This window comes from Heterodontus francisci, chromosome 1, assembly GCF_036365525.1.
Source record: "Heterodontus francisci isolate sHetFra1 chromosome 1, sHetFra1.hap1, whole genome shotgun sequence".
NCBI classification, from domain to species: Eukaryota; Metazoa; Chordata; class Chondrichthyes; order Heterodontiformes; family Heterodontidae; genus Heterodontus; species Heterodontus francisci.
In genome coordinates this window covers 109,833,911-109,858,253 of record NC_090371.1, presented here as the reverse complement: position 1 = coordinate 109,858,253, position 24,343 = coordinate 109,833,911, and the positions used below count along the sequence as shown (strand labels likewise).

At 41.3% G+C, this 24,343-nt stretch overlaps 1 protein-coding gene across 2 annotated transcripts in view; it reads right to left on the bottom strand.

The window, feature by feature from the left end:
• The window catches only part of LOC137383054 (uncharacterized), a 33,589-nt gene extending 9,733 nt beyond the window's left edge, over positions 1 to 23,856 (bottom strand). For both annotated transcript variants that reach the window (XR_010977348.1, XM_068055649.1), the window contains exon 1: positions 23,702 to 23,856. Coding sequence is in view for 1 of the 2 variants with exons in the window: in XM_068055649.1 (XP_067911750.1) it covers positions 23,702 to 23,779 (78 nt within the window). In the remaining variant the exon portion in view is untranslated. The remainder of the gene's footprint in view (positions 1 to 23,701) is intronic.
• Between the last annotated feature and the right edge of the window lie 487 nt (positions 23,857 to 24,343).

Here is a 24,343-nt window from a genome sequence, read left to right as displayed (position 1 = left end):
TGTAGTTAAGGAGGAGGAATGTAAAATATTGGATGGGATAACCATAGTCAGAGAGGAAGTGTTAAAGGGTTTAGCATCTTTAAAAGTGAATAAATCACCAGGCCTGAATGAAAATTATCCCAGGCTGCTAAGTGAAAAAAAGAGAGAAAATAATGGAGACTCTGATCACAATTTTCCAATCCTCTCTGGCTGCAGGCATGATGATGGATGCCTGGAGGACTACTATTGTTGAAAAAGGGAGGAAGGGAAGATCCAAGTAACTAAAAGCCTAACCTCGATGGTGAGCAAATTACTGGAAACAATTCTGAGGGACAGTATAAATTGTCATTTAGTAAGGCACAGATTAATCAAGGATAGTCAGCATGGATTTGTTAAGGAAAGGTTGTGGCTGTGATAGAATATTTTGAAGGGTTAAGAAGGAGGATCGATGAGAGTAGCGTGTTTGATGTAGTCAACATGGATTTTAGCAAGGCTTTTGGCAAGGTCCCAATGGCAGACGGGCCAGCAAATTAAAAGCATATGGGATCAAAGGGAAAGTGAAAAGATGGACCCATTATTGGTTCAGTGACAGGAAGCAAAGGATAATGGTTGGCAGGTACTTTTTGTGACCAGAAGGCGGTTTCCAGTGGGGTTCCGCACTGCTTTTTGTGGTTTGTCCCAATGATTTAGATTTAAATGAAGGGGGCATGATGAAGAAGTTTTCAGATGATACAAAATTGGTTGGATGGTTGATAGTGAGGAAGAAAGCTGTAGACTACAGGAAGATATCAATTATCTGGACAGGTGGGTAGAAAAGTGACAAATGGAATTCCATCTAGAGAAGTATGAGGTAACGCATTTGAAAAGGAAAACAAAGCAAGGGAATACATAATAAATTGATAGGATACTGAGAAGTGTGGAGGAACACAGGGAACTTGGAGTGCATGTTCACACATCCCTGAAGGTGGCTGGACAGGCAGATAAGGTGGTTAAGAAGGCATATTGAATGCTTTCCCTTATTAGCCAAGATATAGAAAATAAGAGTAGGTAGGTCATGTTAGACCTGCATAAAATGCAAATTAGGCAACAGTTAGAGTACTGCATACAGTTCTGCTTACCTCATTACTGGAAGGATATGATTGCACTAGAGAGGGTACAGGACAGATTTACAAGGATGCTGCCAGGAAAGAAGAATTTTAGCTATGAGGCAAGATTGAATAGGCTGGGATTATTTTCTTTGGAACAGTGGAGGCTGAGGGGAGATATAATTGAGGTGTATAAAATTATGAGGGGCCTAGATAGAGTGGATAGGAAGGATCTATTTTTCCCTTAGCAGAGAGGACAATAATCAGGGGAACTAGATTCAAAGTAATTGGCAGAGGGATTAGACGGGGTTGAGGAGAAATGTTGGGCCCAGAGAGTGGTGGGGTCTGGAACTCACTGCCTTAAAGGTTGGTAGAGGCTGAAACTCTCATCACATTTAAACATTCTTGAATATGCTCTTGAAGTGCTGCAACCTACAGGGTTAAGATCAAGCCATAGCTTGGCTGGTGGTGAGAATGGCCCTCCCAGTCAGATCCTTCATTCACACCTGGGGTCTCAGCACCACTGCACGTTGTCCTTGCGGAAGCTGTGGTGGGGAAGAGACCGCCGCTCACCTCCTGCTGAAATGTGCCTTTGCAAAAAAGGTCTGGAAAGAGATGCAGGGATTTTTGTCAAGGTTCATCCCAAGCAGCTCTGGTGAGCTCTACGGGCTGTTCCCAGGAATGCACATTAAGACAAACATCAACTGCTGCTGGAGGACCATCAACTCAGTGAAAGACCACTCTTTGGTTTGCTCAAAACTGTTGGTCTTCCAGTGCAAAGAGTTGTCCATGACCTAATGTTGCAGACTGGCCTATTCCAAGGAACTGGACTATATGTTGAGGGGAAGCACTAAAGCTTGGGGTAGCCGAAGCAAAGGCTCAATGCAGAAAGCCCACTGTTTAAGGCCCTCCTGCTGTCGTACACTGAGAGGTTGGAGCCCGTATAAAACTCCTCAGACTGTATGCTTGACCTGAAATGTACATTATAAATATAACCTGTTATTGAGGTGCCTCACAACAGTTAGAGAATGCCACATACTGTAATGAAAGAAATTGAACTGTATTGCACTTTATGTAATGTCAAATTTGAACTGTTATGAAATATAGTTTTACAAATTTTATGAATAAAGTATATTTTTAAAAAAAAACAAGTGCTGGAAAGTGGTATTCAGCTAGTTAGCTCTTCTTCAGCTGGTAAACACAATGGGCCAAATGGCCTCCTTCTGAGTCATAAATCTTTCTTTGTGTCAGTGATGTAGAAATTGAGAGTAGTTCTGACCTTGACTGACCAGAGAGCTCAGCACTGACTGAGGATTGACTCAACTGTAGTTCAGAAGGTTATTCAGACAGTACACACCTAGATGGACCTCTACAGGCTTTACCTCTCCTTTAGTCAAGTAGCTGCTCCTTGTCCTGCACATATGGTTCTGGGAATAATTAGTATGTGTTTTAAGTATTCTATGAAGGGACTTAGTGCTGCTCTGTTGCAATATGAACATGGAATTCTCACCAACATGTTATCTGTCCAAGATACTGGCAGAAATATCCTGAGGGGTTCTCCTAGTTGACTGCTGTAACTTTGGTGGAAGATTGATGGAAACCCTGGAGAGTCTCGTAAATAGGATCTCTCTGATCTGCTGCCAAAGATACTGTAACTTAACAGGAGAACCAATCGTGGAAATATCAATTGCATATAATAACCTGCAGTGAATAACAGTACAAAACGCTTAAACCAAACAGCTTTAAAACTTATCAACAAACCCATAAATACCATTACTAAACTGTGACCTTTAAAATAATGTAAAATGTTCATGCTCGTAAATTCTGTTTCAAAGGGATGCAAAATTTGGAATAGCACTAAAACCACAAAGTTAGTTATCATACTTTCTATGTTGTACAACTTTACTTTGTACACTTTCAATATATTTAAGGTTGTCAACTCTCCAAGATTGCCCTGAAGTCTCCAACAACTAAAGATTTATCTTCAGGGCACTGCTATGAGGGTTGTGGAGCTGAAGGAGGTTACAGAGATTGGGAGGGCCGAACCCATGGAGCAGTTTGAAAAAAAGGTTGAGAATTTTACAATCGAGCCATTGCTTAACCAGGAGCAGAGAGCACAGGTGGATAGGGCTTGGCGTGAGTTAGGATACGGGCAGCAGAGTCTGGATCAGTTCACGCTAATGGAGGATGGAGGTTGGGAGGCTGGCCAGGAAAAACATAGGAATTGCCAAGTCCAGTGATAACAAATGCATGGATAAGGGTTTCTGCAGCAGATGAACTGAGGCAGGGGCAGTTTCGGGCAAGGTTATGGAGGTGAAAGTACAGATCTCGATGATGGAACAGATATGTGGTTAGCAGCTCATCTCGGGGTCAAATACGACATCAAGGATGGGAATGGATTGCTTCAGCCTCAGACAGTTTCCAGAATATTCTTTCAATTGCCCTTACTGTCACTGCACTCTTAAATATGTTCTTAACACACCAGATCCTGAAGCAAGTCTGCAAACAACACAATACCCAAAAAAGTGTAAAAGCAAGTACCACTATTCTTTCAGCAGTGACTAGACCATCTTCTCTGAAAGCCCCCCTTTATATGCCATCCAGCACATTATTAATGAAAGCATCAAATTGAATGGATGGCTATGGACCTGCTTCTCTCACTTGTCTTTAGAGGTTCATGGTGTCTCCTATTTTTTTCTTACAAAGATCTTGAAGCTGGAATACACATCTTTGATAGATCCATGTTTCAATAGTGACCATGGTTCAGCTTTCACTACACCAGTGCCTTTTAATTCCATTACAAATGGGTGAGCCTGGTGCTGGCCAGAGAAAGAGGAGAGTCAGGCTGGTTCATTATACCCAGGATTTGGTTAGTATTTGTCATTTTGTGTGAAAAAGAAATATTGCAGTAAGTGGAGGGGGCCAATGGATTCAGGATGGATTTGAAAATTTCTGGTCACTGCTTGCTCACTTCCCACTGGCAATTTCTACCTTTTCGTTCTCATCTGAAGAAGCTGAAAGTTATGTGAGTTGAGCAGAAGGGAAAGAATTGTAAAACCACTCAGCAGCTGTAGGAAGAACCTGACCAGACCATCCAACAGTATGAAACATGCGAGAAGACCTGGACCTTAAATTTTCATGGGGTTTGGCTGAATCTATATTGAAGTTTAGATGGACAACCTGGAGACGCTCGAGAGAGAGAGAGAAGAGTAGTGGTGTAAAAATACCGGCTGCCTTTTACCAGCTTTTTGGAGATGAGCTGGGAGGCAGGAGGGCTGGTAATATGGCAGGGGAAGGCATCGGGAGGGAGCCCACCATATTACTGACAGTCAGAACCTCAGAAGCGCAGCCAACCACCGGGCAACCAATCAGGCCACTTAAGTGCCCAATTAAGGGGCACTTCCCGCCCCCACCCTAGTAGCCTACCAGGGGTCTGAAGGGGCCGAGGGAGCCCTCCTTAATGTCCTCTCATGCTCACACAAGGACCAGTTATGAACTAAAGTGAACTGGAACAATTATGAACTGTAAAAATGAACTGATGAATTAAACTCCAAAGAATGGGCACATGTTTGCTGCAGACAAGATGGGTAGCAGGTCAGGTGACCTCTCTGCTACAGCAAATATATAAGGAGTGATTGTCGGAGACGAAACCCATCATCATGTCTGGACTAGTCCTGGGGAAGGCACATTAAAATGCTAAATAGCCTATTCAATGCTAAATGGCTCCTATCTACAAGAATTGGGTTGACAAAGGCCTTCACAGATAGGGAGACTCCGCATTCAAAGCCAAGATAATAGGTGGAACAGAACACCACTTTATCCAGATAAGACACATTCAAACCCCATTGTGTCACAATGGCCACATGTTCAAAGAAATTATATGAACACACTAGGGGAGAGCAAAAATGGTCATCTGAGTGAAACCAAGCCTTATGAGATTTTTTCTTTAAAAATAGCTCTTTAAAAGACAGGCACAGAAAGCCAGCCATTCAAGAAGCATGAAACATGCATTTAAAATACTTTCTGCCTTTTTAAAATCTAATAATTATTTGATTCCATATTTTCCCTGAACTCTTTTAACACTTGCTAGTACTCACACCTTCCTGTCCCGACCATACTAATATTGGTTGATATCTTCCCTGAATTTTCAACTAAAAATTGACTCTGCAGAATCCTGGGTGTGTGATCAGCTGGAAAGCAAACCTCATTACTCTAATACAGCAACTTTCTTTAAAGTCAAAGGAAATCAATGCTGTGACGTCTTCTCACATGGTTCATACTATGGAATGGTCAGGTCAGGTTCTTCCGGCAGCTGCTGAGTGACTTTGCAACTTTCCCTTCTACTCAACTCACACAAGCATCCATTTACAAAGTGAGAGACACCAGCAAGCAGTAGAACACCTTAGAAGCCAGTATTTAACGTGACGTGTTAAACAACAAAGCTCTGCTTTGACAGGGGTTGTACTAACTTGATGAAGAATTCCTGTGCTGATCTTGTCTTGCCATTAGATGCATATCACTTACAGGTCATGAATTTGTTCAGCTTTTTCTATGACTCACACCTATATGAATAATATAAGTCCATCACTAACAGAGTGACTGTAATAGGAGATCAATGCCTCAAGTGCATAATAAGTGACTTGATGACAGCTTTCTGTAAATGCTATGGGCCTGCTCCAACTCGAGCTCTCCTGAGACAAAAGACTTTGAGCATTTATTGGAGAGATCAATATAATGAAAGTTCAACCAGGTAGTAGGACATGTTAAGAGTTGTAGGCAGGGATATGGCAAATCAAATAAAATATTCTTCAGCATGAAATAAGCTGTAGATTTTCTCTTGTCTGTATCATGGTGAATTCCAAACACTTTCACTACCATAATGATATATCAATGTAGCAAGGAAAATGTTTCCGTTATATCCAAAATAGTCAAGTAGTTATTAAATCTTTGAATTTAATTTTCCCACCTAACTCCAAGTGAATTTAGAACAGCATATATTTTAAACTGAGAAAATCACCTAATTTAATGTGCTGCCAGTTCTCATTGTGTCTTTAAGTTTAGGAGTATGCAAAAAGAAAGGTCATTTCTCACAATGGCCATAAAATTCAGCTCCATAGCACCTCTGGTGCCGGCACTATGGAAGCTCAGAACTGTAAAACTGTATGCTGCACCACTGCCAGCATAGCCTACACAGCACGCCATGATCGTAAGGGCATGAGCATTGTCATGCCATGTGTGTGCAGAACCTTGCAGAGTGGACAGATCGAGATCCTTAAATCGAGGGCAGAAAATCTCATGGAAATTAAAAAATATTTGCATATGCACTTGATGTGCCACAACCTACAAAGCTATGGACCAAGAGCTGGAAAGTGGAATTAGGTTGGATAACTCTTTTTCAGCCGGCACGGACACGATAGGCCGAATGACCTCCTTCTATGCTGTAAATTTTCTATGTTTGCAGGTTTTCTATGAGATATCAAACAGTGTCTGATGTTGATTTGACACACGAACTGCCATTTTGGACCTCACAAGTCCTATTAATTCCCTCTCTTTGTTCAGTTGCAAGCAGAACCCTCATGAGTACAATTTAAAGGGTTCACCATGGGACTTCCAGGCGAGGTGTTGTTGACTTTCTTTATCTACTACAAAGTAAGTGGAAGTTGATTTTATTGGAGTAGTTTGATTTTATTGGAGTAGTTTGGGAAAGCTTTTGGATTCACATGGAATGGGGTTGGATTTTGACAAGGAGGTCAGAGGAATTTGAAAGCCTATTAGCAGAAAACCTGCTTTCACTAATGGAGCTATAGTTGAAGCCCCTCTTGGGCTGCAACAAGTCAGAAACCTGGAGCAGAGGCAGCTGAGAGGTGAAGCTGTGCACAGAGGTAGGAGGAGGAGGGCTATGAATAGAAGGCCATATCCACCTCAGGTCTTGAGCGACCATTTCTCCTACCTCCAGTTATGACCACGTGGTGTGACATTGGTGGTTCCCACTGTTCAACTCCTCATCTGACCGCAGCAAGTGTATTTGTATTAGAGTTTAGCCCCTTGGTATTTTATTTTTCACATAACCAGACAGCGATAGGTTTTCTTGTAGGTCTTTGAAGCAAAAAGTCAATTGTTTGTGGATCAATATGCCTTACCCCAAAATTGTCACAACCACATCCACTCACACATTCGCTCACACAAACATACACAAGAAACAGATAGAGAAGGGAAAAAGGAAGAGTGGAGAGAAAGGTAACGATAAACCTGTTGAATTCTCTTGAGACTCGAGTTCTAGAAGGTTGCAGGCCTGGTGTGACTGTAGATAACTCTCTTAATTGAAGGTTCTGTTGAAGATGGTGGGTCACTTCCTGCTCTCTTTGCTGAATAATGTAGATGTCGGATTTTTTCAGTAGGGCATGTGCTTTCTGGCTTGCTGGAATGCCATCTGTTACAAGTAGCTTCAGCTTCTGGGTCAGTCTCTCTCTCTCTCTCTCTCTCTCTGGCTGTCTTTTGTTAAGGTAAAACTGTGTCACTTCTTACCTTCTGTTAGGAGATATTCTGGTTTCTTCCCCATGGCGATTGCACAATGGCGCAGGATGTGGTTACTTCACACCTCCTTTATTTTAGATGAAGACATTCAATTCTGGAATGTTTTTGGGATAGGTGTAAGATGGGTTTCATTAACACCTTTTGGCTTTGAAGTTTTGTCCTTTGTCTTTGTCAGACTGTTTAGATACACAAAAGGCCAATTGCCTTCATTTCTTCAGCGGCCATTTTGAAACATCGCTCATCTTTTAAAATAAAGGTTCGATTTTTAAAGACAATGTCAGTTTTTCCTAACTCTTCAGAGTGATTCCTTGAATGTTGTCTCATTGTACTTCCAATGTGCGTGACACACCACATTAGCGGTATCTGAGGGTCCTACATGTCACCAAGCAGGGGGTGACTGAACTGTGCCACCTCCTACAAACTGACCTACAACCGCACAGCAGGGCGAGGACAGTGCTGCCAGTGATCATGAAATCACTGTCGCCCTTGATTTTTATGCCAGCAAATTCCTCCAGGCAGAAGCAGGTGACATTGCTAACATTTCACAGTTCGCCATCTACTGCTGCACCATGGATTTAACAGAGACCCTGTAGGCCAAAAGACGAGACTTCATAATCTTCTGTCCTTTCAGACAGAAGCAGAAGGAATGACCACATGGCTTTTGCAGGCTAAAAGGATTCCCAATGGTGCAGGGAGCCATTGATCGCACACATGTGGCTCCGTGGGACCGATATTTTAACAAGGAGAGGTAGAGGAACCACAGGGGCCACCACTCCATGAATGTGTTGTTGGCATGCACAGTGCAATATGTGGTGAATGCCTGCTGTACTGGTAGTAACCATCTTGCTCATCAGCTGTGCCTACCATATTTGGCCCACCAGGACAAACCAGATGCTTGCTGCTCAGTGACAAGGACTACCCGGAGTATGAGAGAGTCATACTTCACTCATGACTCCCCTCTGCCACCCTACCATGCATGGACAGTGCACCTACAATGAGAGCCATGTAGCCACCAGGAATATTTTCCAGCAAACTATTAATGTCTGAAACAACGGCTCCATAGCCTGGACTGCTCGGGCGGAGTACTCCAGCACTTGCGGAGTGTGTATCCAAAGTCATGATAGTCTGTTACATCCTCCACAACCTCACTCTGATGAGGGCACAGACTTTGCCACCTGGCCGTCAGAGGACACCTCGGGAGAAGGAGGACGAAGGGAGAAGGTGTCTCAGGCACCTTTGTTCTGGACGGGCTGTCCGTGACCAGCTACTCTGACTCTGACTCCTCTGAAATCTCAACCCCACATCACGTTGCTCCACCATTTCCCACCTATCCATCTCTCTGTTACCAGCCATCACAACATCCTCTTGGCCATGATCCTGAAATAAAAATACACCACCAAAACAACATTATCAAACAACATTTCCAATAATGCAGACAAAACTGAACCATCCATCCTTGGACTTTCTCTTTAGTGCCTGTCTTGTGGGTGCCTTTGCCAGGCCTAGTGCTCCTACGCAGTGTTACCCCAGTGCTGCAGCATGGCTGGTGGAAGGCTGCTGACTTTCACTGGGGGAGATTGCAGATGGTCTTGCAGGATACAAAATTGGCTTGGTGATTGGATACAAAATTGGCTTGGTGATAAGAGGCAGAGGGTGGTAGTGGAGGGTTGTTTTTCAGATTGGAGGCCGGTGACCAGTGGTGTGCCGCAGGGAATTGTGCTGGGCCCTCTGTTGTTTGTCATATATATTAATGACTTGGATGTGAATGTAAGGGGCATGATTAGTAAGTTTGCAGATGACACCAAAATTGGTGGTATAGTGGACAATGAAGAAGGTTGTCTAAGGTTACAACAGGATATAGATCAACTGGGAAAGTGGGAAAGGGAGTGGCAAATGGAATTTAACACAGACAAGAGTGAAGTGATGCATTTTGGGAAGTTAAACCAGGGCAGGACATATACAGTGAATGGCAGGGCCCTGGCGACTGTTGTTGAGCAGAGAGACCTTGGGGTGCAAGTACATAGTTTCCTGAAAGTGGCAACGCAGGTAGACAGGGTGGTGAAGAAGGCGTATGACATGCTTGCCTTCATCGGCCGAGGCATTGAGTACAAGAGTTGGTACGTCATGTTACAGTTGTACATAACATTGGTTAGGCCACATTTGGAGTACTGTGATTAAGCTGGAGAGGGTGCAGAAAAGATTCACAAGGATGTTGCCTGGTTTGGAGGGCTTGAGTTATAAAGAGAGATTGGATAGGCTGGGTCTGTTTTCCCTGGAGCGAAGGAGGCTGAGAGGGGACATGATAGAGGTATATAAAATTATGAGAGGCATAGATAGCGTAGATAGCCAGAGTCTGTTTCCCATGGTAGGGGTGACTGAAACTAGAGGGCATAGATTTAAGGTGAGAGGGAGGAGGTTTAAAGGGGATCAAAGGGGTAAATTTTTCACACAAAGAATAGTGGGTATCTGGAATGAGCTGCCTGAGGAGGTGGTGGAGGCAGGAACAATAGCAACATTTAACAGGCATCTGGACAGGTACTTGAATTAGCAAGGCCTGTTTCTATGCTGTTCGACTCTATAACTCTGTGCCTCATCACATATCACAAGATCACAAGATGTGAATGACAAGGCGCTCCGATCTTAAGCCATTCATCCAGAACAATCCTAGTGTCCTCACTACTGCATCAATTTGTTTCTTCAATAGTTCCCGTGTGCCTTCCTCCACTACCCTTATCAGGAAGTCCCTTCCAAGTGTTAATCAGATAACCAACTTCCTAATACCAGTCCAAGATTTGCCTTTTATTAGTTTGACCACTTGTCCTCTTGTTCGACTCTCACAGTATAATTTCAATCTAGATGTTCCTTTACAATTCTATTAACAATTCTGCATACCTCTCGGATCCTTTCTTAGAGATGCCATCTTTCTAGACTGAAAACCCCAAGTGGGACAGTCTTTTCCACAAGACCCCTGAACTAGGGATCAGCCTCATAGCTCTTCTTTGCACTAGTACCTGCACCTGAATATTTCCCTTCTTGCTTTGCAACCTGATTGGCACACATTATTCTGACCATTACATGATACAGTTTGATCAGTAAGTTCTCTGACATGTATTCTATTCTGACAATATTATTCAACATTCTATTAGTTTTGTTGATTGCTGCTGTACACTGATTGGACAGCTTAAGCATTGAGTCAAGTGATGTATTTCAACTTTAACACCATTCATGGAGCATGTATGTCACCTATTATTTTCTTCCTATGTGCAGCAATATACACTTAACCTGTATTACATTTCATCTGTTGCTGTCCTGCAAATTCACTTGTTTTGTTTGACTCCTTTTGCAACTCCTGAGCTGCATCCTTTGATTCTACAACCCCTATTAATTTTGTATTATTAGAACTTTTTATCACTTTTGACCACTTCAAAGTGAGTTTCTGAAAACAGTAAGGGCCGGATTTTATGCTGTTGTTGAAGATGGGATCCTTGGTGGGGAGGGGGGGCTGGAGAATCCCTGCAGAGCGTACACCACAGAACCCTCCGCTGTAATCCTTGTTTCTGATTTTGTCAGAGGTGGTGATGTACTGTGACAGCACTGCTGCCCTGACGTGACAGCATCATCATTTAAATGTTTTACATACTGTTTTACATGCATTTGAATGTCATTCACTGCGATTTAATGAGGCATTCTCAATTTTTGACATGTGGCACTCACATGCTTTCAGTTTTGCACCTTTCAACAGCTGGCGCCACTGAGGCGAGAATCCTCAGTGCCTCGAGAGGGAAAGTAAGTTCATTGGAATTATGTAGGAGAAGTGGGGTTTGCAGCAGACATTGCCACTATGCTGACTCTGCAAGGGGATTGTTTGTTAAAGTGGTGGGGGTACTCTGCAAGTGTATTGTGTTTGAAGGGGGGAATTCTGAGAATGTATAGATTATGTTTGTCAGGGTGGGGGGCATTACAGGATAGTTTAAATGGTATTGGTATGGTAATGATGGCGCACACTTATTGAAAAGTTGTCAGACCAACATTAATCTATACTATAGAGCTACTGCACGAATCCCGCAGAACCAAAATCTACATACTTCTTTGCCCAGACAGGTTGACTTTAGCTTTTGAAGGAAGCCAAAGGTCCAAGGAAAATAGAGATGGCATGCGCAAGGCTGTCAGCCCTTTAAATATAGTGACAGAACCTGCTCCAAAATCAGGTGACGCCATGAATAGCTTCTCCACTGCTGCCCCCGCCACGTGATTGTGGGGGGGGGGGGGGGGGGGGCGGTGGTGATGGCCGTCTCCATTATGCTAAATGGCTGCCTGCTGCTGATGTCACCAGCACAACCACCACTGCTCCCGGTGGCGGGATAAACCCTAAAAGCCCGAACACTGATTATGACCACCCCACTCAGTGCTTATATATTGGGAGGAACTTGTAAAGAAAGACAGACACAAAGACAGCCAGATCACATGTTTAATGACATAATCACATATTGGGCATGTTCATAACTAGACTGCTTCCCCCTATTAAAATAATTTAATAAACTATTTACAGGTACACTAACTATACAACTTCAAAAACAAACAGATCTTTGAGAATATGCACACTTGACAAAATAACAGCTCTTTTTCTTGAAACAATATTTATAAATCAAGTCTAACAACTGGTTTACTAAGTCTTCCTGATCTTCTCACAGGTTTTGGTGTAGAGTCAGATTTTGGATTGTCTTGTTTCAGTTCAGGACTTTCAGAAAGTCTTGTTTCTTTTTCTGAAACTGGTACTTCAGACACCGAATCTGGACTCATGGTTCACAATATGGCAAAAGCTCACTACAGTAGGTCATGCTCAAGTTTTGGATCATCCCTCGCTAGGATCATGTAATCCACATGGACATTTTGAAATGGTAGGGTTGCCCATGATCGCAGTTGTAAAGCGGTATTGGCGGCTTATTCCTGCAGTTTTGGCAAATGGTACATTTGCTAACCAATGATTCTAGATCACCGTCTAGATCAGGCCAATAAACAAAACTTCTATCTTTGGAGTTCATGCTAACTATACCCATGTGTTCTGCTAGAGTTTTGTCTCTTAAAGAACACGGTTTTACCACTCGGTAACCCCACTTAAAGCATCCCATGTTATATCAATTGTGGAACAGTTTCAGTACCTCATCTTGTCATGGAACTATTTTTTTTCCTCCTCTGATTAAAACAGTATGCCTTCAAAAACTAAGAGGCACAGTGTGCCAGGTGCACCTGTTTGCTAGACCACAGCAGGAGAGGGGGGGGGTCACATGGTGTACTGTAACTTTTGACTGTGTGTAAAAACCAGCTTGAACTGGTTTGAACTAAACACCAGCAAAGCATGCTTACTGGAGGAAGGAGCTGTCTATTTCTCTCAGCAGAAATTCTACAATGAGCTACAGGCTGTGTTAATTGCCTAAGGAGAACAAAAATGCTTTGAAGAGGACATTTGTATAGCTGCAGGTAGCAAAATTCCTTTTCTTTACTTCCAATCTAAGAAGTCTTTGCTTCAAGATTGACTCTCTCTTGACTGATTGTGTTCTCTGGAATTCACAGTAAAGTTTCGACTGAAAGACTACCAATTTTAAAATCCAAATACATACATGTCGTTATACTCCACGTTGAAAGAACTGTGTGATGCTTGCTGCAACCAAAGTGCTTTGAATGCCTATCTATTAAAAGACTGTTTCATCGCGTTCGTCTGGAGACTTCGAGTGGCATTTGATTGTTCTAATCTGGGCACCTCATCAGCCAGGAACATAACTCACAAAGACTTACAACCCAGTTATTTATTTTATTCTTAAGAAACAGCTAATTTTTAAAACACTTTTTAAAACCGATTTTTGAATGTATGTGTGTGTGCATTCGGGTTAAGAGAAAATAAGAAGTTATAAAGTCTTTGGACATAAATTTATCTTAATAGTGTTTAAGATTTAATTTATTCATAAATAGTTAATTTGTAGTTGTTTAAAGATACCTGGTTTGGTCTGTTTTATTCTGGGGGTTACTGAAGTGTTTAATTTGGCTAATTTCCGGTAGGTGGGAAAACTGTAATAATAATCTGCGACCTGTGAAGTATTGGGACTGAATTGACAGTGCATTGCTCCTACCTTGGTCATAACATATTAATTGGGGGGTCATCGCTGGGATAATATATAAATTGGAGTCTTGCGTTGGGGATCACATTGATTGCTCTTGTCTCTGGGATCATACTAATTGCTCTCGTGTCTGGGATCATTGGCGATGCAATTGTCAGGATCCAAATCTAATGCCAATTACAGTATTTATAAGAGGAGTAATAATTTGAAAGAGAAAAATAAAAGGAACCAGGTTTCCTGTATATAAGGGTAAAGGCTACATCATCCAAATGGCATTAGCAGTTGCAGCAGTTTTTTCCAGGAAAGGAGAAAGTGTTTCTCAATGGCTTAATAACTTTAACTAAGAATAAACTAAAAGATCTGCAGCACAACTGGGGTTAGAATTGAAATCCGGTGCTAAAAAAGCAGAGATAATTGACATAATAACCCAACATTTAAAATTAGAAGAAGAAGACGAGGAACAATAAGGTAGTAAGTCAGAAAGTGATACAGTGGTATTGGCTCAGATTCAGTTAGAAACAAAAAATGTTGAGACTGAAAAAGCATTAAGAAAACTTCAACAAGAAAAAGTAACAGCTTTGGCAATGGAAAGACTTATGCTTGAATTCCAGTAAGATAGAGAAGAGAGGGAATTTAGGTTAAAAGAGATGGAACTAAGACAAAGGGGAAGTCTTGAATCCAGGGAAAGTTCTGGTCAGGAAGAATCTTAATTTAGCCCAGGATCCAGCGAAAAGCTGTTTAAATTCTTACAAGCTCTTCCTAAGTTTGAGGAAAGGGACTTAGAAGCATTTTTCGTATCTTTTGAAAAAATAACCAAACTAATGAAATGGCCGAAGGAAATTTGGACACTGCTTATGCAAAGCAGGTTGATAGGTAGAGCTCATGAAGTTTATGCCATGCTTCCTGAAGAGGCTTCTGCAGATTATGAGATGGCAAAAAAGGCTATTCTCATTGCGCATGAGTTAGTCCCTAAAGCTTACTGTCAGAAGTTTCAGAACTTACGGAAATTGGCTGGACAGACAGACGTAGAATTTGAGAGGGTGAAAAAAATTAATTTTGACTGTTGGATACGAGCATTAAAGATGGAAACAACATAAGAAAAGCATTGAGAATTGATTCTCTTGGAAGAGTTTAAAAATTCCATTCCTTCAGTAGTGAGAACTCATGTAGATAACCTGAAAAATTTTGAAAGCTAGGCAAGCAGTGAAATTGCTGATGATTTCAAGCTTGTGAATAAGCCAAAACCTTTTGTCCATCACCCCATAAACCCGAGAAAGATAGAAAGTGGGAGAGTGAAAGGAAATCAAGTAGCCGGGGACAACAAGGAGCAGCTGGGAATGCCCCAGGATCCCCTCCTCAGGCCAGAAAGGAAGGTGCTGAGGGTAGGAGTGAGGTTCACAAGCGAAGTGTTATCATTGCCACAGAATGGGTCATCTTCGTTCAGAATACTGGAAATTACAAGGTAAACCCATAGGACTTGTTGGGGTACACAAAGCTAATGCAGAGAAAGTAGCTCTGACTGAAAGTACAACAGACCAAGCTATAGCTTTAACGGCGACTGTAAAACCAGATACAAAAACTAAAATGATTGTAGAGGTGAAGAATAAGATACCCAAAAGTTATAATGAATTTTTGTTAAAGGGGAAAATAACTCCATATCCTTTAAGTGAGGCAGGAAAACCTATCATTATACTCAGGGACACATGAGCAACCCAAACACTCTTGCTGGGGAAAGATATATAACATTTCCATCAGAGGGCGCCTTGAATGCTAAAGTTTTAAAGTTAATGGAATTGGCAGGGCATATATACCCGTGCGTTTATATAAAGTGTACTTAGAGAATGACTTAATATCTGGGATGGTAACTGTAGGCGTTGTCCACAGTTTGCCAGTCGAAGGAATTGATTTACAATTGATTTGGCCGGATCAAACAGAGGAACCTAGTGAAGTTAGGGAAATGGAACAATTACAGGAACAAGTTCCAAGAATATTTCCTGAATGTGTAGTCACCTAAGCAATGGCTAAACAGGTTCCATTGTCAGAGGTAAAAGTGGCACCACAAACAGAAAGTCAAGTGTCTGAAACTTTATATGGGGATTTAGATAATCCAAATGAGATGTTTAATGGATCTTCTATAATTGTAGCAAGCTGATCCAGAGATATATAGAATAGCACAGATGGCTCTGACAGAAGCTGAGGCGAAAGAGTTCCGGAAGTCTATTATATGGCAAACGGGGTTTTGAGGAGGAAATGGAGAGAGCCTCATAGACCTGCGGATGAAGATTGGACAATTGTTGAACAGATAGTGGGACCACCTAAATATCGCCAGGGATTATTAAGGTTAGCACATGACATTCCTTTTGCAGGACATAGGGGAATTTGGAAGACGAAATCACGTATAAGCCAACATTATTACCAGCCAGGTCTTACAAAGGATGTGAGACAATGTTGTAGGACATGCCATACATGCCAAATGGTAGGAAAACCACAACCTACCATTAAATCAGCACCACTTGTTCCCATTGAGGAACCATTTAGCAGGGTATTGCTAGATTGTGTAGGACCCTTTCCAAAAACAAAAGCGGGACATCAATACATACTTACAATCATGGACCTTCTGGTCAGCTATTCTGTAATTTTGTCCTATCAATACCTTCTCTTTTGTTATCTCTTGCCCCACCCCTGCTTTACTTTCTTAAAATCTTTTACATTTCTTATTTCTGCCAGTTCTGAAGAAGGGTCACTGACCTGAAACGTTAACTCTGCTTCTCTCTCCACAGATGCTGCCAGACCTGCTGAGTTTTTCCAACACTTTCTGTTTTTATTTCATACTATCATGGATATGGCTACTCGATTTCTAGAGGCCATTCCTTTGAGGACAATTACTGCTAAAATGGTTGTAGAAAAGTTAACCCAATTCTTTAGGAGATATGGATTACCACTTGAAGTTCAATCAGATCAAGGTTCGAATTTCATGTTTAAGATATTTCAAGAAATCATGGGCAATTTGGGTACCAGACAGTTGAAATCTTCAGCATATCACCCACAGTCACTGAGAGCTTTAGAGAGGTACCGCCAAACTCTGAAAACAATGATTAGAACATGAATATCCGCATGACTGGGATCAAGCACTAGACTTTCTTTTATTTGCCACCAGAGACCGAATGAGTCTATAGGCTTCAGACCTTTCGAACTGGTTTACGGACATGAAATAAGAGATCCTCTAAAACTCGTCAAAGACAGATTCTTAGAACAAAGGAATGAATCTTCAATACTAGATTATGTATCTGTCTTCCGAGAAAGGCTCATGAAAGTTTGTGGTTTGGCTCAGGAACACCTAAAAGCACCCCAAGCCAATATGAAAAAATGGACAGACAAGAATGCAAAGACCCGCAATTTTCAACCAGAGGATGAAGTATTGGTGTTGTTACCGTTACAGGGAGAACCATTAAAAGCACAGTTCAGAGGCCTATATAGAGTGATCAAAAGAGTGGGTAAGGTAAATTACTTGATTGATGCCCCTGATTGCCAGAAGAAGAACCGGTTGTGTCACATCAATATGTTAAAGCAATATTATCGCAGGGAGCAGGATAAGCTAGTACAGGTATGTCAGGTAATCTGGACTGTTCAGAAGGAAAAGGATAGTGAGGATGAGGCAGAAGGAGGCCTAGAAAATTCTCAGATTGAACCTCCAACTATCAGATTGGCGAATACAGAATGGTTAGGAAAATTGGACAACATGTTTTTGCACTTAGAGCCAACACAGCATGAAGACCTAACCAGGCTTTTCAAAACATTTAAAAGAGTCTGTCGGGATAAGCCGGGATGTACAACCTTAGCCACACATGATGTGGATATAGGGGGAACCTTTCCTTGAAAGCCAACATCCTTAACGCGTAAGTCCAGACAAACAGGTCCAAGTAAAAGCAGAAATCCTGGAAAACAACTTGATCAAACCTAGTCAAAGCAGCTGGAGTTTACCAATAGTTCCAGTACTTAAACGTGACAGGTCAACCCGATTTTGTATAGACTACAGAAAAGTCAATGAAGTAACGATGGCAGACTCCTACCCAATTCCATGTTTTGAAGACTGTATCGACAGAGTGGGCAGTGCTAGGGGTTTCTTACCAAGATCAACTTGTTAAAGGGATACTGGAAAGTTCCTTCGACTCCTCGAGCCAAAGAGATATCAGCTTTTGTAACACCTGACGGTCTTTATCAATGCCGGGTGATGCCATTTGACTAAAAATGCCCCAGCCACTTTTCAAAGATTAATGAATCAGGTGGTAGCCAGTGTTCCCAACTGTGTAGTATATCTCGATGATATACTAATATACAGTAACACTTGGCAAGAACACTTAAATCAGCTAAAAATTCTGTTCAAAGAACTACAAGCTATGGACTTGGTGATAAATCTGGAAAAAAGCAAATTCGGAAAAGCAAGAGTAACTTACCTCGGATACGTAGTTGGGCAAGGGCAGGCATTGCCAAAAATGGCAAAGGCACAAGTCTTAATGGAGTTCCCTATCCCTAAATCTAAACATGAGATAATGAGGTTTTTGGGGATGTGCAGTTTTTACAGAAATTTATATGGAACTTTAGGGTACTGTGGCTGCTCCATTAACTGATTTGCTACAGAAAAATAAAAATAAAGTAGTCTGGTCAGATGAATGCCAGGCAGCTTTTGAAAAGCTAAAGGCAATCATAACTAATGAACCAGTGTTGGCTGCTCCAAATTTTGCTAAACCCTTTAAAATAATGATCGATGCTAGCAACCTGAGGGTTGGTGCAGTCCTATTACAGGATGACGAAATGGGCATAGAGAAGCCAGCAGGGTACTTTTCAAGAAAACTAAATTGGCTTCAAAAAAGGTATTCCACTGTAGAAAAAGAAACATTAGGACTTTTGCTGGCTCTCAAACGTTTCGAAGTGTATGTCTGCCAAGACTATAAAGGAACACTAATATACACTGACCATAACCCTTTAACATTTGTGGAAAAACTTAAAAACCAAAATGCTAGAATATTTAGATGGAGTTCGTCATTACAGCCTTATCATTTGAAAATTGTACATATTTCGAAGAAAAACAATGTTATCACTGACGCGTTGCCCCGAATTTAACCTTGTTAAGTTACATGGATGGTGATGGTACAAAGAAAAATTGTGTAAATTATCAGTAAGAGTGAATGGGGGCACGAATGTGAAAAAATCTTAGTATTTTTATTTCCAGTTTCTGTTTTTTGCATTGTAATGAAATGCATTTTAAGAAGGGTGTTTCATTTCACCAAGGGCAGAGGTATCACAGAACTTTTTTTTCCTCCTCTGATTAAAATGGTGTGCCTTTAAGACTCTGTTTAAAAACAGTGTGCTTTTAAAAACTAAGAGACACAGTCTGCCAGCTGCACCTGTTTGCTAGGCCACAGCAGGAGAGGGAGGTCACATGGTATACTGTAACTTTTGACTGTGTGTAAAAACCAGCTTGAACTGGTTTGAACTAGACACCAGCAAAGCATGCTTACTGGAGGAAGGAGCTGTCTATTTCTCTCAGCAGAAATTCTACAATGAGCTACAGGCTGTGTTAATTGCCTAAGGAGAAAAATAAACCCTTTGAAGGGAACATTTGTATAGCTGGAGGTAGCAAAATTCCTTTTCTTTACTAAAATAAAAGCAAAATACTGCGGATGCTGGAAATCTGAAATAAAAACAAGAAATGCTGGAAATACTCAGCAGGTCTGGCAGCATCTGTGGAGAGAGAAGCAGAGTTAACGTTTTGGGTCAGTGACCCTTCTTCGGAACAGTTCCAAAGAAGGGTCACTGACCTGAAACATTAACTCTGCTTCTCTCTCCACAGATGCTGCCAGACCTGCTGAGTATTTCCAGCATTTCTTGTTTTTATTCCTTTTCTTTACTTCCAATCTAAGAAGTCTTTGCTTCAAGATTGACTCTCTCTTGACAGATTGTGTTTTCTGGAATTCACAGTAAAGTTTCGACTGAAAGGCTACCAATTTTAAAATCCAAATATATACCTGTCATTATACTCCATGTTGATAGAACTATGTGGCATCTGCTGCAACCAAAGTACTTTGAATGCCTATCTATTAAAAGACTGTTTCACTGAATTCACCTGGAGACTTCGAGTGGCATTTGATTGTTCTAATCTGGACACCTCATCAACCAGGAACGTAACTCACAAAGACTTACAACCCAGTTATTTATTTTATTCTTAAGAAACAGCTAATTTTTAAAACACTATTTTTAAAACCGACTTTTGAATGTATGTGTGTGTGCATTAGGGTTAAGAGAAAATAAGAAGTTATAAAGTCTTTAGACATAAATTTATCTTAATAGTGTAGTAAGATTTAGTTTATTCATGAATAATTAATTTGTAGTTGTTTAAAGATACCTGGTTTGGTCTGTTTTATTCTGGGGTTACTAAAGTGTTTAATTTGGCTAATTTCCGGTAGGTGGGAAAACTTTAAGTATATGCTGCGACCTGTGGAGTATTGGGACTGAATTGACAGTGCATTGCTCCCGCCTTGGTTGTATTAGTCTGGGCACCAGTCAAACTCTGTTCAGCTATTCAAATTCTGCTCGTAGACTCTTTTTAAATCTCGGTCTTTGAGTTTCAGCTGCAATTTCAGTTGCAGTGATTGGAAAGTCCCCATCCACATCTTCTATTGTGAAGATTTTACCTTCACAGCCTGCTTTGAATCTTCATGCTGCAAACACGATACTGCTACATCCTTGACACTGCCATCATCAGTATTGCAGACCTTGGTCCCAGTATAGCTACTAGTGGTTTGTGATCTATAACTAGCATAAAGTTTATACCCAACAAAAACTGATGAAACCTTTTGATTCCAAAGATGATTCCAAGCACCTCCTTTTCTATCAATGCATAGTTACATTCACTCTTAGTCAGGTTAACTGATTTGAATGCTGTGGGCTTCTCTTGACCATCATCCATGACATGACTCATCACTACTCCAACTCCATAGTTTGAAGTTTCACATGCTAGCTTTATGTCATGATTTGTGTCATAATGAATGAGTGGTGCATCACTGGTCAAACTTCTTTTACATGCATCATAAGAATCTTGTGCTTTAGACCATTCTCTTTTCACACCTTTCCTCAACAACTCATGTAGTGGAGCTGACACTATTGCACACTCAGACAGAAATCCGAGTAGTGTTGGATCATACCTAGAAAAGATCTAAGCTCAGACACATCTTTTGGCTTTGGGGAATTGAATTATAGCCTCTGTCTTCTCTTTCAGTGGCTGTAGTCCTTTCTCAATGATTTTCAAGCCAAAGTACACTACCTCAGATTGCACAAAAGCATATTTGTTCCTTTTCAACTTCACATTGTGATCATTGAGCCTTTTGAACACTTCATCCCAATACTTGAAGATTCTCTTCCTATGTTGCGGTCGCGATCAACACATCATCCCAATTACACAAGCAATATGGTACTCCTTGCAAAATCATTGAAGCTTGGAAGATTTTTGGAGAAGCCTTCATAGCACAGCTTCATGTAGGAATATAATTCCATGTTTATCAGGAAATACTGCTGACTCTCTCAATCCACATTGAATTGTGCATAAGCATGGGACAAATCCAACTTTGTAAATAGCTTGGATCCCGCTAACTCCGCATCCAAATCTTGAGCTGTTGGTAGTGGATACTGCTCATCATCCTGGTTGATTGTGAGTTTGTAGTCCCCACATGTCTGTCTTGGGCACTACTACAATTTGGGTTGCCCAGTTACTGTGGTCAGTTTTCACTAGCACACCATTCTTCTCTAGATTCATTAGGTCCTCTTCAACCTGGGTTTTGAGAGTGTAAGGAACAGGCCTAGACTTGCATCAGGACTAATTCGGATGTCTACTTTCACATCAATTATACCTTCATAGCTGACCTCAAAAATATAATTATGCCATAGCTGATCAAGCTTCTTGGTTATCTTAACTTGGAAAACCATGCTTCCAGTCTAACATCAGCTTACAAAGCCAGTCTTTGCCCATTAACGTTGGTTTGTTGACATATCTTTCTACAACAATGGGTAACTTGAGGAATTTGCCTTTATGTTGGACATTGCACTGCATTTGTCTGCACGTTTCTAACATCTCACCAGAGGAGGTTTTCAACTGAACTGTTAGAGGTATGTTGCTGAATTTGCTGTTATACTGGTTTACTCATAATGGAGCAATCTGCAGCCATATCAATGCACATGTTGATGATTTACCAACACCTTTTTATAAACGTCTGTCATTTGAATGATTATTAGTGCATAAATTTTGTACAACCCTCACTCCTCTACACTTAGGCTGGATTTACTTCAAGATTGTGAACTCCACCCTTGTTATGCTGTTGTTTTTGGAATGAGTTCCTTTTCCTGCTTTGGCCTTTGTTCAGCAAGCAGTTGCAATACGACCTTTCTTTTGGCAATTAAAGCACTTGGAGTTTCTGTACTGACATGGCTTTGCCGTGTAGTTTCCATTACAGCGATAACAAGACACTAAACTTTTATCATCAGCACTCTTCTGATCAGGTCTCCCCACTTTAGACTTGGCAGAAGCCTTCTGACAGTGACAGAAGCTGGTCAAAATTCCCAAGCATTCTTTGATGCCATCTCCAAGGTAGAAGCAATCTTACACACTAGCTTAAACACAAGATTTTGTGTGTTTAGTAACTTTGACTGGATTCTTTAATCCACCAATCCAAACATGAATCTGTCTCGTAATGCACAGTCCAAAGTTGCAATGTAGTGATAAACTCTTCAGTGCCGCAATGTGCTCGCCAACTGTTTTGCTACTTCTTTGGTTGCAAATATGTAGCTTTCTGTTATCTCTTGTGGCTTAGGATTAAAAGGTTCCTTCAACTTGGTGTGAATTATTTTGAATGGCACATATTTTGCTTTGTTGGGAGCAAAAAGGTTTGTTAGCATGTCATACACTTCCAGGTCAAACTGCATTAGCAAAATTTTCTTTATTCTTTCATGGAATGTGGCTGTTATTAACAAGGCCACCATTTGTTTCCCAGCCCTAATTGCCCTTGACAACTGAGTGGCTAGCTAGGCCATTTCAGAGGGCAATTAAGAGTCAACTACATTGCTGTAGGTCTGGAGTCACATGGAGGCCAGACCAGGTAAGGACGGCAGATTTTCTTCCCTAAAGGACAACTGAACCAGATGGGTTTTTACGACAATCAATGATAGTTTCATGGCAGCATTACAGAGACTAGCTTTCAATACCAGATTTTTAAAATTAATTAATTGAATTTATTAATGAATTGAATTTTAAATTCTACCAGCTGCCATGGTGGGATTTGAACCCATATCCCGAGAGCATTGCTTTCTTGTGCTCAAGAATTGCCTTATTCTGATTCTGGGCCTCGACTTTCACCTTCGCATTCTAATATACTATTAGTTCTGAAGAACAAGTCCATTCTTTCAATGTGTGAGCTGAATGGTTCTCAAGCTCTATCATATATTCCTAGCCTTTCGATGTACCCAGTGCATGCAGCCATTTTGTCCTATTTTCAAATGTAACAGTGATCCAGTAAACACTTTACTGTGGCTGTATCTAATAGTGATACAGAAGCTTAGGGCGGCACAGTGGCGCAGTGGTTAGCACCGCAGCCTCACAGCTCCAGCGACCCGGGTTCAATTCTGGGTACTGTCTGTGTGGAGTTTGCAAGTTCTCCCTGTGTCTGCGTGGGTTTCCTCCGGGTGCTCCGGTTTCCTCCCACAGCCAAAAGACTTGCAGGTTGATAGGTAAATTGGCCACTATAGATTGCCCCTAGTATAGGTAGGTGGTAGGGGAATATAGGGACAGGTGAGGATGTGGTAGGAATATGGGATTAGTGTCGGATTAGTATAAATGGGTGGTTAATGGTCGGCACAGACTCGGTGGGACGAAGGGCCTGTTTCAGTGCTGTATCTCTAAATCTAAAATCTAAATCTAAGCCAGCCTAATCAGAACAAACTCACCAAAACAAGTGTAGTCGGTAGTTGAATCAGACGAACACTAGGACCCTGCAGAACCCATTCAACTGAGTGCAGTTTCATGTTTTCAGAAACAATGAGACTCAACACAATATGATCAAAACCATCCTAGCAGACAGGTCACTGCGAGCTAGCTTATTTGGTTCATCATGGTCTCTAATGCTGTTTGCTGCAAAAATTTCTGCACTTTAATCCCATTTAGTCACCAAAATCTGTTATATATTGGAGGAACTAGTAAATAGATGGCCAGATCACATGTTTAATGAAGTCATCACGCATTGAGCATGTTCACAACATGGGAATATAGGAATACACTACACTAACCAATACACCCTTCTACTGTTCAGACAATTTTGTATCCATTTCCTGATTTACATTGAATCTCCAGAGCTTCCTTTTGGAAATCTAAGTGTAGAGGGCCTGATTTTAGCTCACTCAGAACCCATTCACTTACCCTAACCTAGAATCCAAATGGGGATAGCATAATACTTTGGTAAACAGATCAACAAGTAGCTGTAACCAAGAAAGAAAGATAATCTATCACTGATATTGATAAAAGTAAAACAGTGCCTCCTTTAGGGAGCTGCAGCAGATATTTCCAGTATGGTATTATGCATTTTCACTGAA